Source organism: Hemitrygon akajei, chromosome 17 (genome assembly GCF_048418815.1).
Source record: "Hemitrygon akajei chromosome 17, sHemAka1.3, whole genome shotgun sequence".
Lineage (NCBI taxonomy): Eukaryota > Metazoa > Chordata > Chondrichthyes > Myliobatiformes > Dasyatidae > Hemitrygon > Hemitrygon akajei.
Genome location: NC_133140.1, coordinates 46,463,964 through 46,480,022, shown reverse-complemented (window position 1 = coordinate 46,480,022; position 16,059 = coordinate 46,463,964). Strand labels below are relative to the sequence as shown.

Here is a 16,059-nt window from a genome sequence, read left to right as displayed (position 1 = left end):
ACATTTCTTAATTATCACAAGCCAAAATAAATCAGGACAACATTTCAGAAGTGCCTCATTGAATAACTAATCAGCGAAAATTACGTTGTGTCAAAGTAAACATAAATTTTGTTAGGAGTCTTTTATTACAAAGATTATCAGTTAATAACTGCTTTTACTAAAACCTGTTTGTGAGGAGAAAAGTAAGAGTTTGGTTGTAGATTAAAAGGATGTTTAATTTTTATATGCTTGATTTATGGATTTTACAGTGGTGAGCTGTTGATTCAATTTCTGAAAGGTGTTATATTTGGGAAAATAGATTCTAGAAAATTACATTTATAGTGCTAAATATTGTGAAATGGAGAAAAAAATATACTATTCATGGCATTTGCATGTTTTGCTGCAGTATTTCTTAATTCCCCTAGTCTATGCATTATGAATTGTTATTAAACAAAAAGTGTAATTTGATGCAGTACATTGCTCCAGGCAGTGTAATCCTGAGTGATGAGGGACAATGGTGCCTGGTGGTTTGAGTCACTGAAGCATCTTGGTTTATTTCACACGTCTAACGATTGTAACTAACATTTCCCTTTAGGTACAGTATGGAATGTGAAGAATATTGTCCCTTCCAGCAGTCAAGCAGACACAATAAATGCTGTTATAAGGATTCTTGCAGAAGCCTTGGACAAGAATGCAGACCAGATCATTCTTACACTCAGACAGGCTGTGTGTACAGTCCCAAAGGCTGAGGCAGAGGTTGAAATGGAAGAGGAAATGAATGATACAGATGAGAATGTTGCTCCTAAACTGGAAGATGCTACACAAAAAATAGCTGATCAGAGTGAAGCAGAAAATATTGCAAGTGAAGACATTTCAGATTTTCTACCAGTAAGTGAATTGTGAAGACGTACATTTGTTTAATACACCTACTGTGCATATCTCCCTTCAAATATATCCCGGGTACTTTCCTGTGATCAGTAATCAAATCAGTAAATTCTGGAAATACTCAGCATGTCCAGTGGCTGCTGTGGAGAGAGGAATGGAAGTCAGAGTCAAATGGAGAAATAAAGCAATGGGTAACTAGAATCTCAGAGTCCCCTTTTGGAATAAATGGGCACCCACGTTGTTTAGTTTCTAACCTGAGCACCAAATGCAGTATGCTTTCCATTCTCTTTTTTATGAGCAGAAACCCATATTTCTTTTTGTTCATTTCATGGATGAAAGTTTTAAAAACGACTGAAATGTATTTGCTTTTATTTAACATAATTGTAGTCTCAACCCTTTAAGATTCTTGATTTCCTTTTTTAAAAAGATCATTTGTTGGAAGATGGGCACAAAGATATTGTGCAAGGTTTTTTGGTTAAATGATTTTGAATCATTTGGTGCAAGCAACAGCGGATGAACTTCCAGACTACAAAATTCAAATAGATACATCTTAAAGGGTTATTCTTTTCCTGTTGTGTACACATGAATCTTTTGCAGCTTGCAGTGCTAAACATGTTGTGGAGTTATTGGTTAATTTAAATTCCCTTAAGTGTGTTTATCAAAGTAGAATTTGATCATCCTACTAGTTAGTTTAAAATTAAAGTGGTTTATTGTATATAGCAGTATCTCACTTTGGCTGTCTGCCTAAGCACCAACTCTTTGAGGAAGGGAATGGAAGGGTTTAACATGTATATTGATCTTTTCTGTCCACGGAAGGCAGAATGTTTTCCTTTGCTTTCCTCCTTGTGTTCTTTCCGCTATAGCAAGCTAAAACACTGCCCTACGTTTAACTCATTAACACTAATTATGACCTTCAGCACTGAATGTTTAATAAAATGCTAATAGCTGCTGTTATAATTAATAATAGATTGACTTACCGTTCGAGTAGTTTTATACTGTAACTAGACAGATGCTATCAAATTACCAAAATTTGATCAAGAATGTAACCTGATTCTTTTCAATCGAATGTGCTCTTTTGGGTCATTATGAAGACAATTGATTATGCTATACTTTAAAGCTGTTCAAAAACTTTAACTTTTCTTTGTAAATAGTTGTGAGGTTTTACTTCAATTGTATAAAATATCTGCATGGAATCAGGTTTAATGTCACTGACGTATGTCGTGAAATTTGTTAACCTTGCAGCAACAATCAATACACGAGAAAAAAACTGAATTATAGAAAGTATATATGTCTATAAAGTAGTTAAGTTAAAGTAAGTAGTGCAAAATAACAAAAAAAAGGTAAGATAGTGTTCATGGGTTCAACATCCATTTAGAAATTGGATGGCAGAGGGGAAGAAGCTGTTCCTGAATCACTGTGTTTGCGCCTTCTTGTACCTACTTCCTGATGGTATCAATGAGAAGAGGGCATGACCTGGGTGATGGATGCCACCTTTCTGAGGCACTGCCTCTTGAAGATGGCTTTGATACTACGGAAGCTTGTACCCATGATGAAGCTGACTAATTTCACTACTGTCTGCCGTTTACTTCGATCCTGTGCCGTAGCCCCTCACCATACCTGATGGTGGTGCAGCCAGTCAGAATGCTCTCCGTGGTACATCTGTAGAAGCTTGAATGTTTTAGGTTATAAATCGAATCTTCACTAACTCCTAAGGGGATATAGCTGCTGTCTTGCTGCCTTTATAGCTACCTCAATATGTTGAGACCAGGTTAGACACCAGGAACTTGAAATTGCTCCCTCTCTCCATTTCTGATCTTTCTATAAGGATTGGTTTGTGTTCCTCAATGTGATACATTAGACGTGGTACTCAATTTCATTCATAGTCTGTATAAATTTCTTACTCAGGATTTTTGAGGTGCTATTTGGGGGGAAGTGTATCTTTGGTTGTAAATGCAGATGTATCTGGGACAGGATTAGGCACATCAAAATCGCAAAGGAAAATCCAAGCTTATTTCTCTTGACATTCATGTAGGTGCAAATTATTTTTTTTGCAGACTTGCACAATTACACTTCAGATAGTTTTACATTACTACTTTGAGGATAGTTTTTGCCTGATGATTTTTCACTTTGAACTAAATAGCTGTGCTTCCTAATGACATCAGTGGAAAAACAAAGTGCCTGCAAAGAATACAAATAGTATTGATTCAAATGATCTTGTTTATTTACTTGAGAAAGTTTTTGATATCTAGGTTTTCAGTGCTAGAAATCTTTGAATTGATTTTCTTTAACATTTTTACATAGACCCAGTGCAAGGAGTTGAGGCACGCCACTGCTCTGCTTGAAGCTCAACAGACTGCCTTGGAGATCATTGTAAACATGTGTTGTTCTGAAGGTATGAAATTACTTCCAAAGTAGTTTTCATCTGCTAATGTTTGGGAATGGCTCTCTGATATACCGCGTGTTGCGTTCCTCCAGTTGAAGGAAGATCCTTGATACCTTGTAGGTGAAGTAACAAGAACAACTACCTTGTCTGTTTGAATGAGGGACTTACATACAAAAATATACATCAAAAAGTTATTAGTCATTTTACCTGAATTCACTAGTTAAATTTTCTTCTGACTCCAGGTGGCTAACTTCAGACACCGATCCTGTCGTAGTTTGCTTTGGTCAAAACCTGCTGCTGTTTTCCTCTGAAATGATGCTGCACCCCAATGGCCAGATTGTTTATTGCATCCCCACTTTGTTGTTTCTTAATGACCTGTTATCAAGTTACAAAGTAATTGTTCTCTTATACATAGGAAGATTCGAACAGTAAACAGTAAAAATGTAGGTCTCTTGTGCCTGCACTGCCGTACAAAGTTCAAAGTACATATACATCACCAGATTCAACACTAATATTCATTTTCCTGTGGGCATATCCTCTGGCTTGCCCTTTTAACAACATTTTATATATATATATAAAATATACTTTCTTCTTTCCTGATGCAGCACAGTATCTGAATTTTGGATTCCAGCTTGCTAGCTGCAGCATTTTGTGTGTGTGCTTTGGATTTCCAGCCTCTGCAGATTTTTTTTGTGTTTGTGATACATTAACTCAGAGTTGAAGTTTGTGAGCTGCGGACATTTACTGCACGGGTCCAAGTGGTTTTCATCTATCTCACCAAAGTCTGCACTCTGTGGATCTTGCATTCACAAGATGCTGTGCTTGTAATTGGGCCATACATTTACTTCCTGTCTCTCATAACTTTGTGTAGCCTGACTTCGATTCACCAGTTCTTGTTGCTTACTCTATTTTCTGGAACACTGAAGCCACCTGTTACTTTTGATTTAAAACTACGAGCTCTAGGGAATTTAAATGCAAAACTAAATTGCATATTTAAAATGGAAATAAAATTGCCCCCTCATTTGCCAAGCTCACAAAACTCTGGAGGCCGCTGTCTTCTCTGCCTTTCTTTTTAAGCTAATTGGGCCTCTGTCTCCTGTGCTGATTTTAAACTCATAGACTCGACCTTTCAGGCTTGCCAAACTCCTTATCCTCCCCAGGTATTTGGTGTATTGCTTTTTTCTCATCATCCTCTTGACTTGTTAAATCATTGTGGAGAGAAAAACAGCTAACCTGTCACGTCCATGACCCTTCATTGTATTTATCTCTTCTCAATATTGAAAGGAATGTGGAGCCATTGTTGGTGTCTGTTCTGATAAGAGATACCAGCCTGAAGAGTTGACAGCTTCCTTTTATGCAGATACTGTTTGACCTGTTAGAATACTTCTAGCCTTTCCTGATTTGATTCCATTTTTCCAGTGTCTGATGTTTCATTTTTGATAACTGGTGTAAACCTTAAATGGAGAATTTGAATGCTTTATTATGCCCCTATTTCTTTGGTCTCAATGGTGAAGGATAATTTTTTACAGACACTAACTTTATTTCTTTGCTTTAAAGATGCCTTTGGCAGTCTATTCTTACAATTGAAATGCAATAAGATTGTTTTTATTTGTAACTTTTCAACATGAAACCAAAATCTGAGATTGTTTTGTTGATGATAACCTCAGCGTCTGTTTGATATCAGTAGTGCAAATCCAGCTTAGGGTATCACAAAGCTTGAACTTTTGCCCACCTAGGAGTTTAGTTGATTGCTTTCCAACTGGCTAATTAACATTAAACCAGTTCTGTTGAAATTCCAGAGTTAGGAGCCTAATACAGCTATTGTTGTACAAGTTGTCTTGGCAGATCAGTCTTGGATAAGCTGTATATTTTTGCATCCTTATAACAACAGTTTGGATTTGTATAGCACTTAGTTTATAGCACTTAACTTAGAGTCAGAAAGTTAATTTGCAATTTATGGAACTGGTTGGGCCTCACCTGGAGAACAGCATTCATTTCTGCTCACACTACAATAAGAAGGATATGGAAGCTTGGAGAGGCTTACCAGGACGCTGCTTGGATTAGAGGGCATGTGCTCTGGGAAGAGGTTTGGACAAACTAGGCTTGTTTTCTCTGGAGCGGTGGAGGCTGAGAGGAGACAAAAGCTCAAAATTATGAGAGGGTTAGAGTAGATGGCCAGAATCTTTTTTCAGGGTAGAAATGTCTAATACTTGAGGGCGTGCAGTTAAGGTAAAGGAAGATTGTTTGAAGAGGTGCTGGGCTAGTTTTTTTTACACTGTGAGTAGTGGGTGCCTGGAATGTGCTGACCGGGTTAGTGGTGGAGACACATACAATGAAGAAGATTACGGGGCTCTTAGACAGGCACAGAGAACGGAAAGTACTGGGAGAAGAGGTTAGTTTTGTACAACGTCATGGGCCAAATGCCTGTTCCTGTACTCTACTGTTGTATGTCTATATCAGTGACCAACAACAACTCAGGCAGTGAATTTAAGGAGTGCCCCGAAGGAGAGGAGGAAAATTGGGTGGGGCTCTGGAAGCCAAGGTGTTGGTATCCTGAATGCAGAAGGTATCCTGAATGCTGTTCAAGGTGTTGGTATCCTGGATGCAGAAGGTATGGCTGCCAATGGTGGGATGAGAAAATCTGGTTGTGCATGAGGCTAAGTTACTATGCTGAGATTTTATACCCAAGGTTCATGCTAGCCTCTGCCGTAAGCTCCATTCTTTAACTGCAGTTCCATTCCTGCCAGCTACACATTTAGCTGAGCCAGGCTGTATACAACCTTTGCATTCTATTTAACCCTCCAAGTGAACTTCTAATCCCTATAATCCTCTCCGATAATAGAACACCTGCTTTTCCCTACTTAATGTGTCTGTATCCATCCTGACTTCATTCCAAGCGCCTGTCAAAGTTGGACTCTGAGCATGTTTCCCATTGAGAGTCCACAATTCCTGCCATTGGGAAAAAATAATTTCCTGGTTGTACAGCTATTTGAGATAGCTTAAGATAGCAAACTCTTTAAAGAGCAATATGTATACTTCAGCATCTTGCCATTAGATAATAGTTGATCTAATTAATTTCAGCATGTTGGCCACAGGCAGTCAGACTGCTAAATAGCTGCTCTACCTGACTCTGCTTTGGACACTTTTAACTTGCACTGGACACTTATAACTTGATTTTAACTGACATGTGGCTGTTGTGTTCTACTACTTATTGTTATGTTTATTATTTAATGTTGCGTTTGTTATGTTATGATTGCACTGCTCCTGGGAAACGCTGTCTCATTCTGCCCTGCAGAGCTGATGTACGGTTAGAATGACAATAAAGTTTTTGAATCTTGAATAGTAGATAGTAAGGTTATCCCACCAATGACCAAACACATTATTGAATCTTAAAAGTGAATGTGAAATGCCAGAGGATTTCTTCACTACATCTTGAAAAATTTCTTCCCAAGACAATTAATCTGATCAATCGTCCTAGTCAGCCACCCCCACCCCATCCATTGATTACCTGAGTCATTGTACTGTAACACTTCGAGCCACTTCTTTATAATGCTGTTCACAGGTAGTCCCCCGAGTTACGAATGTTCGACCTACAGACAACTTGTACTTATGAACCGAGGAAGGAGAACTCCGTCCGTCATTTTAAGTCAGATCGCAATGTCATCCACCATTTTAAGTGTTTAACTTTGTATTTGGCTTAAACTTTTCTTAGTAAGATTCACCCTGACCTCCTCTCCCCCCCCCCCCCCCCCATTCCGGTCGGCTGGTGGCACAGTGAGATCAGCGCCAGGGTTCCTGAGTTCGATCCAGTGATGGACCGCTCCCATGCCGAGTTGATGTCGATCCAGTGACTCCCGTACCATCCGTGCCGGGTTGATGTCGAGCGCACAACTCGACCTCGTAAAAAAAACACTGCCACCTCCAGTTTAAATTCCCACGCGGAATATGGTGGAGGATCAAATACCCAAACCCAGCACAGCCCCCACTTGTCCCATTTAACCTGTCTCAGTGCGGTGGTCCTTAGGACCCAGCGGACCCCGGGAGCCAGCGGAGCTCGGGACCTGCTGCCCACAGTGTTTCTGTTCCATTGACGGGAAGCGATCGCGATTGAAAATAAAGTGGAAATAATAAAGGATTTGGAAAGAGGAGAAGCGCCATCAGTCATTGGAAAAGTGTTAGGCTACAGTCGGTCAACAATCAGAACAATTTTAAAGGATAACGGATAAAGTGAGAACAATGGAGCATGTGAAAGGCCCTGCCCCGATGAAAGCTACAATTATTACTAAGCAACGCAGTGGTTTAATTATTGGAATACATATGTTTCTTAAGTGTTTTATATGCATAGATAGGTAAAATATATACTGTATACTAAGACAAACATTTGACTGACTGACGCTAAATAATACCGATGTACTCGTTCCAACTTACATACAAATCCGACTTAAAGACGGACTCAGGAACGTAACTCGTACGTAACCCGGGGACTGCCTGTATATTGTAAATACACGCTAGTATTTATGTATATATGCACATTTTATTCCACGTCCGTACTTTAACTTTATTTTTTTAATGCAATTCCTTTTTCTTTATAATTGTTGAATAATGTTTTTGTTGCATGTTGCACCAACACATCACAGCAAATTCATAACACGTAAATGTACATGGTGAATAAAGCTGATCATTGATTCCTAAATGCATGGATGCAACCATTGAAAGTCTATTGAAAGTGAAGCCCCCTTTTACCAGGTGTCGCTAACAGCCTCTAGACTCAGCGATGAGAAAACCACCTTTCCAAAGCTCTGTACATCTGGGGTCGGTATGACTTTGCGCCCACCAAAACTGGGAAGTTGGGATGTCTCAACCACCAGAGCCCTGATCTGTGCGAATACTATGTAAATACCACCCCCGTGCAATTAACCGTCGGCAAGAAATAATGGATTGTACACTGCATACAATTATAAAGAAAGTATATTTACAAATTTCAGCTTTATCGAACTGTTAGTAAGAAAAAGAAAAGAAGAAATAAATTAGAAGGCCCATTACAGTTAACCCAGTTCAAATGTGCACATAATTTGGAGCTCACCTTGAAGTTGTGTTTAACTCGCTTGCTGGACTCTCGGTCTGTGTGAAAGCACATACCATCTTCCGAAAGTCACTTAAACCAACCAACCATCTTGAACCAACGGGCTCCCCACAGGAGTATTGATCCTTCCTCCTTGAAGCCATTCATCTGCACAAAGTACTTTGTGCAACAGGGACGGCATCCTCAGCCATCTTCCCTCCTGTCCTCTCCCAGTTCCCGCCAAAAAAGACCTCGACCCACACCAGTGTATGCCACAAGAACATCTCTGCTCAGCATTCTCTAGAACCTTCTCCCAATTCCACCGTCCTGATTGCCTGACACAACATTGTCTTGGAATTTAGCTCAAACCCAAACATGCTAAAAGCACATCAGACTGCTCTTACAGAACTGCTAAAATGGAATACCTACAACATAGCCGTAAAAATCTTAGCCAGGGCATTACTTAAGTTTCATGAAATTATCTAATGCTTAAAATCTCAGAAATTTTCCCAAATATTGTGTTGTGGGTAAAAAAAAATACATTTAAATTGATAGCGTTCAAGTGAATTTAATTAAACCATAAATATAGGAAATCTGTAGATGACCATTACCAAAATGGTGGACAAAATATTTTGATTCGAGTGTTAACTTATTCTGTTATTTCTGACTTCCATCAGAATCACCAAAGCCCCTCTTTTTCTGTTTGTCCTCAGATCCTTCTGATGATGAGTGGGAGGAGATATCAAGCAGCGATGAAAGTGATAATTGTATGGTCGAAGGGTCTGAAACACTTTTCTCTCCTCTCTGCCTGTCTGCAGAGGTTAACTCTGCACTCATTAACTACCTTATTCCAAACAAGGTAATGATCAAATCTCTTTGTCATGATTTTAGTTCTTGGGGTAGTTTCAGCTGTAAGTTAAAATAGAATCTTTTCATTGTTGATGCTTTGTATACCTGAACACTGCACAGTTGATTTCTGACCATTTCAAGACCATAATACATGGTGCTGACTTTCGGCCCATCGAGTCTGCTCCGTCATTTGATCATGGCTGATCCATTTCCCTCTCAACCCTAATAGATAGATAGATAGATACTTTATTCATCCCCATGGGGAAATTCAACTTTTTTCCTATGTCCCATACACTTGTTGTAGCAAAACTAATTACATACAATACTTAACTCAGTAAGAAAATATGATATGCATCTAAATCACTATCTCAAAAAGCATTAATAATAGCTTTTAAAAAGTTCTTAAGTCCTGGCGGTAGAATTGTAAAGCCTAATGGCATTGGGGAGTATTGACCTCTTCATCCTGTCTGAGGAGCATTGCATCGATAGTAACCTGTCGCTGAAACTGCTTCTCTGTCTCTGGATGGTGCTATGTAGAGGATGTTCAGAGTTTTCCATAATTGACCGTAGCCTACTCAGCGCCCTTCGCTCAGCTACCGATGTTAAACTCTCCAGTACTTTGCCCACGACAGAGCCCGCCTTCCTTACCAGCTTATTAAGACGTGAGGCGTCCCTCTTCTTAATGCTTCCTCCCCAACACGCCACCACAAAGAAGAGGGCGCTCTCCACAACTGACCTATAGAACATCTTCAGCATCTCACTACAGACATTGAATGACACCAACCTTCTAAGGAATGTGCTACCTTCTCACTGTAACCTTTCACGCCCTGACTTATCAAGAATCTGTCAACCTCTGCCTTATCAAGAATCTGTCAACCTCCAGTGAACTGATCTCCACAGACATCTGTGGCAATGAATTCCACAGATTCACCACCCTCTGGCTAAATAAATTCCTCCTCATTTCCATTCTAAAAAGACATTCCTCTATTTTGAGGCTGGGCCGTCTGGTCGCAGACTTCCCCAGTGTAGAAAATATCCTCTCCTCATCCTCTCTAAGCCTTTCAACAGTTGATAGGGGTCAATGAGCTCCCCCCCACCCATTCTTCTAAATTACAATGAGTAGAGGCCCAGAACCATCAAATGCTCCTCTTATAAGCCTTTCATTGCTGAAGTCATTTTCGTGAACCTTCTTTGACCCTTCTCCAGTGTCAGCACACCCTTCCTTAGATAACTGCTCACAATACTCCAAATGAGGCCCCAGCATTACATTCTTGTTTTTATATTCTAGTCCTCTTGAAATGAATGCTAACATCGCATTTGCCTTTTTCACCCACCAACTCAGCCTGCAAGTTAACCTTTAGGGAATCCTGCATGAGGACTTCCAATAATTCCCTTTGTACCTCAGATTTTTAAAATGTTTTCCTCGTTTAGAAAATGCTTTTATTCCTTCTACCAAAATGCATGACCTTGCACTTCCCGGCACTATTCCATTTGGCACTTCTTTACCCAATCTCCCAATCTGTCTAAGTCCTCCTGCATCCTCCCAGCTTCCTCAACACTACCTGCCACACTGACCCCTGCGGAACACCACTAGTCACCAGCAGCCAGTTAGAAAAAGCTCCCTTTATTCCAACTCTTTCCCTCCTGCCAATCAGCCACTGCATTATCCATGCTAGTGTCCTTCCTGTAATACCATGGGCTGCTATCTTGCTAAGCAGCCTCATGTGAGGCACCTTGTCAAAAGCCTTCTGAAGTACATCATCCACCAATTCTCCTTTGTCAGTCCTGCTTGTTACTTCCTTAAAAAATTCCAACAGCTTTCTCAGGCAAGATTTATCCTTAAGGAAGCCATGCCTATTTTGGCCTGTTTTATCATGTGCCTCCAGTTGCACCGAAACAACATCCTTAACGATCAACTCCAACATCTTCCCAACCACTGAGATCAAGCTAACTGGCCTATAAATTCCTTTCTTCAGCCTCCCTCCCTTGAAGAGTGGAGTAACATTTGCAATTTTCCAGTCCTCTAGAACTATTCCACAATCTAGTGAACTTGAAAATTCATTACTACTGCCTCCCCAGTCTCTCTAGCCACCTCTTTCGGAACCCTGGGGTACACACAATCTGGTCCAGTTAACTTGCCTACCTTCAGACTTTTAAACTTCCCAAGCACCTTCTCCCTTATAATAGCAACTGCACTCACTTCTGCCCCCTGACACCTCTGAACTTTTAGCACAGTGCAAGTGTCTTTCAAAGTGAAGACTAGTGCAAAATACTCAAACCACTTCAGCATCATTTTCCAGCGGTCCTATATCTCCTCTTGCTTCTCTTTTAATATATCTGAAACATCTTTTGGTATCTGCTTTGATTTTCTTTTTGGCTTGCTTACCTTCATATTGCATCTTATCCCTTCTTATGGCTTTTTTTAGTTGCCTTCTGTTGGTTTTTAAACTTCCCAATCCTCTGACTTTCCACTAATTTTTGCTCTATTATATGCCCCCTCCTTTGGTTTTATACTGTCTTTCTCTTCCATTGCTGGTCACAGTTGCATCATTCTGCCTTTAGAATAGTACTACTTTGGGATTTACCTATCCTATGCCTTATGTATTGCTTCCAGTCATTGCTGTTCTGCCATCATCCCTGCCAGTGTCCCCTTCCAATCAACTTCCTCTCCTCTGTAATTCCCTTTGCTCCACTGTAATACTGATACATTTGACTTTAACTTCTCCTTCTCAAATTGCAGTGTAATTTGATCATTGGCTCCTAAGGTTTCCTTTACCTTAGCTCCTTTATCAAAACTGGTTCACTACACAACATAAGAGATTGAAACCTTCCTTCATGTTTGACTATTAAAAATATTGGTAGAGCCATGGAGTCAGATTTTACTTACATCTGGTGAGCTAAATTAATGTATGTAATGCATACTTGAAATATTTTTGGTACCAATATTGCTCCTGGAAGTGACCTTTCTGAATTGTATTGGATCATATTTGTATTTATAGCTATGAAAAACTGTTACAAATTTCTTGATCTTCAAGTGGAACTGAAATAGTTTCATCCAGCGGTTTATGAATTGATTTGAAAGTATAAAACTGCCTTTGATAGATAGCTGACTTCAGAGCAGTAAATTGTTCCCTTTCCTTTTTTTTAAAGCAGTACAATCTGCCATAGCTACTTATCAGACTTTCCTTTTGGTGTGGGCGCAGAAAACTACCCTGTCTGTTTCAAATCCAGAAGTTGCTGGGGAATGTTGGCAGCTGCGTCCCTTGTGAACAGCAGGAGGTTGTGTGCTGGCTGGGCATGTTTGTGAAGAGTTGTGTTCTGTTACTGGACTCTTCAAGCAGTCCATGCTGGAGGTCAAAGACCGCAATTCTGCACTAATGGGACTCTATTGGCTCATCCCTTTATTTAGAAGGATAGCTGCAAAGGACAGTTTAAACCTTCATGAATTACGTGACTGTACTTAAATGCCTTTGCTTGGCGTTTTAGCTATTAAAACTTCAATTGTTGAATTGTTTCACCAATATTTAATAGATTTTGAATGTTGTGAATATCAGCGCCATTTGAAATAGTTAACTGGATTGATCCAGCAATTGAATTTAGCTGGTCGTCAGTGTTTTTCTGCTGCTTTCTTGGGCAGGATTTGGCATTTAAATTTGCTTTTACAATCTTGCCATTTAGGATAGGGACTAATGAACATGGGTGTCTTGTCACTGGCTGCATGTTCTTATGCAATCCTTTCAATATTTAGTCTTGCAGTTCCTGCAAAGTTTTTGGCATTGACAAGTCAACATGAGGAAAACATTTAGCAATTTAAACTTAAAAAAAAGATTTAGTAATTTTCCATTATGAACAATCAGGCACATCCTCTCCGTGACCTACTGAATAAGCAACAGAGCACCCTTTCGCATGGACTCGTTCTGTTCCGCTATCATAAGGATCACTACAGAAAATCTTCGCTACTAAACCTAATAAGCATATGCAACAGGAGAACACACAACATAGTACAGTAGTCATTGTTTTATTATTTCATACATTATTATTGCACGTTATTGCAAATTGGTAAATTATTATTGTGTATATTATTCTGTACTTTATTATTAGTTGTCTATACTGCTAAGTGTTTTAAATGTTTAGTATTACAAAGATTTTTTACCTTTTCAAAGAAATAACATCTTGAGAGAATATTAGGTTACACGCGGCATGTTTATGTTTTATAGCGTCAGAAATTTAAGAGATCTACATGGCAGTTTGTAAAACAGTTGTGAAAATACATTTTGCTATTTTACTAAATTTTACACAGAGCTGTTGAAACATGATATTTAATCAATGCCAATTAACCACATTTAAAAGTAATATATTGTTACGTATCCCGTAACTGGATCACTTACCAGCAAAGATAGAGAGGTCCGCTGAAGTCTGATGGTACCATTTTCAAACGTTTTTATTTATAAAGGGGCACAAAAGTAAGGGTAATACAAACATTCAGATACCATAAGTCGTCAATACTCAATCTAAAGCGCAGGTATAGTAATAACCAATAAGAAATAAACTCTATCGTTGTCTAGGGGTAATGTATATATTGTCCGCTGTATAACTGAAAGTCTCTTGTGGTCACTGCAGTTCCACCAGCTGCCGTCTGTTGTGGTGTCGCGTTGGTGCACTTTTGTTAGCAAGAGAGAGAGAGATAGAGATTGAATGAAACAGTTACCCGACAGGTTTTCCAACCTTTAGGAGTTCGGTTCGTCAAAGTCTCGTTGGGAAATGGACGCTCATTTGTGGCCTCCCCTGTAGCTAAGCCGTTCTTCCGTGGTGAGGTCGCCAATCCCAGGCAAGGAAAAGACGCACACGAACCCCACCACCGGCTGTCGCTATCAAAACGCTGTCGCAGGATTTCTAGCGTGTCTTCTGGTGCGTCTGAAGGGGTCGTCTCCCCCAGACCCTCCTTTATACTTCCTCACGAGATCGCAGGTGTCAATCTCTCTCTCAACCAGCCCACTTTGCCCGAGGGCTTTACACGTGGTCTTCATGAGACAATAGCCAGGGTCGCTTTATTCTGCTTCCCGGTGGAACGTGGTCTTCAGCACGTCTCCCTCTCTCTCCCATTTCCTGTGGCTGTTCAGCATGTCTCTCTCCCTCTTGGGTCATTGACCCCCCCCCTTCACTAGGGCTCTTGCGATTCTCGCAAAGGAGGGGGCTGGTATCATAACAATATATATCTTACATTGGATAGATTCACTGGAGATGTATTTAAAATGTGGTTCTTAGCAAACAAAGACTCTTGCTGAGATATGTACAAATGTAAGATGTAGTTGAGCTGGCAATAATACAGTACTGTTCAGAAGTCTAAGGCATATAAATATAGCTTGGATGCCTTAGACTTGCACAGTACCGTTTTTGTCAATGTGGAGCAGAGAGCAAATTTATAAATCTGACGAGAGTAATGGATGTTGAGAATGGTGAGGGTGGAGCCCCGTGGGAGGGGTGTGAGACATATGGCAGAGAAGGATTGCTGGGGTGGGGTTTGTGGGTTGCAGATAAACTCAGCCCTGGGACACCAGGCAAGGTAATTTGTTTCCAAACAATTGGTTTATTGATCATTACAGAATATCTCTCTGGTGCTTCCCACTCCCTTTTGATTATGATTTCTCCTCTCCCTGCCCCTTTCTTCTCACTCTCAGTTCATAGTAGAGACCCATATCAGAATTAGGCTTATCATAACTCACATAGGTCATGAACTTTGATTTTTTTTGAGGCAGGAGTACAGTGCAATACATAAAATTACTCCAGTACTGTACAAAAGTCTTGGATATCCTTAATATATATAGGTGCATAAGACATTTTGCACAGTATTGTAGTATTTCTGAAAATCAAAACTCAGAAATTGGAAGATTAGGAGAATTGCACAAGATCTCTGCGTGTAACTGCTGTATGTCAGGAAGTCAGACTAACTGACAATAATGAAGCTATTAACAAGGAACATTCATTAGTTTGGCAGCACCATCTGTCAGCTTTAGTCCCTCCATTGTTTGCTGATTGATTCAGGAAAAATTTAAATAAGGATAAAGTTGATGCTGAAGCCTTTTAATGCATCCTCTTTGGTGCCCCAAACATTGCCCTGAGTTGTTAAACCTTACCCTGTGATGTAACCCCACATTAGTTATTGTGCATAACTATGTAGTTGGCATGGGCTGATGTGTTTTTCTTCCCTGGGGTGTATATTCTAGCAGTACAAAAATCAAACTGTTACCTTGTTAGTGTTTCTCACTTACTATTCAAGTGTGAATCTTCAAAATATTCACATGGAGAAGTTGTAGAGTTGATGAAGCAAAACTTTCTACTTTCAGATTTCGCAGAATGTGTAAGTATATTGTGCATATGAGTTACATATCTGATATAATAATGAACCAAGGTCTGGAGCTCTGCCCTTCAAGAAAAATCTATTTGATTAAAACCAATGGAGAATTTCATTCTTTGATTAGCTATGATGCAGAACAGCCAGGTAAAACACCTGGGAAATGGCCTGGTCTGTTTAAAAGGGTCCATAAACTACCCGTTGTGTTTATCAATGCATCCAGCCAGTTGAAACTAAATGACTGGATTGGTTTGGAGAGTTTCTGGAATGTCAGAGGAAGAAAGTTTCTGGAGGGAGAAGCCCAGAGTTTTCCACAAAAATTATAACTGATTAAATCTCCCAGCATCTCATTTATAGAGAAAAGGATCAGTTTGAATATCACTGCCATATGTCATGAGGTTTATTGCAGCAGCAGTACATAATAAAAAAAATACAGTGTGTATATGTATGTGTGTGTCCCTCTTCCCTGAGAGTAGCGATGAGCCGAGGGCATGTCCTGGGTGATGGGGGTCGTTAATGATGGATGTCACCTTTTTGAGGCAGGGGAGG

The 16,059-nt window shown here is 39.8% G+C and overlaps 1 protein-coding gene across 2 annotated transcripts in view; it reads left to right on the top strand.

Annotated features, from left to right (window-relative positions):
* The window catches only part of heatr3 (HEAT repeat containing 3), a 57,846-nt gene that overhangs the window by 26,043 nt on the left and 15,744 nt on the right, over positions 1-16,059 (top strand). For both annotated transcript variants that reach the window (XM_073070048.1, XM_073070046.1), the window contains exons 7-9: positions 575-867; positions 3,166-3,256; positions 9,023-9,168. In XM_073070048.1, coding sequence (XP_072926149.1) covers positions 575-867; positions 3,166-3,256; positions 9,023-9,168 — 530 coding nt within the window. The remainder of the gene's footprint in view (positions 1-574; positions 868-3,165; positions 3,257-9,022; positions 9,169-16,059) is intronic.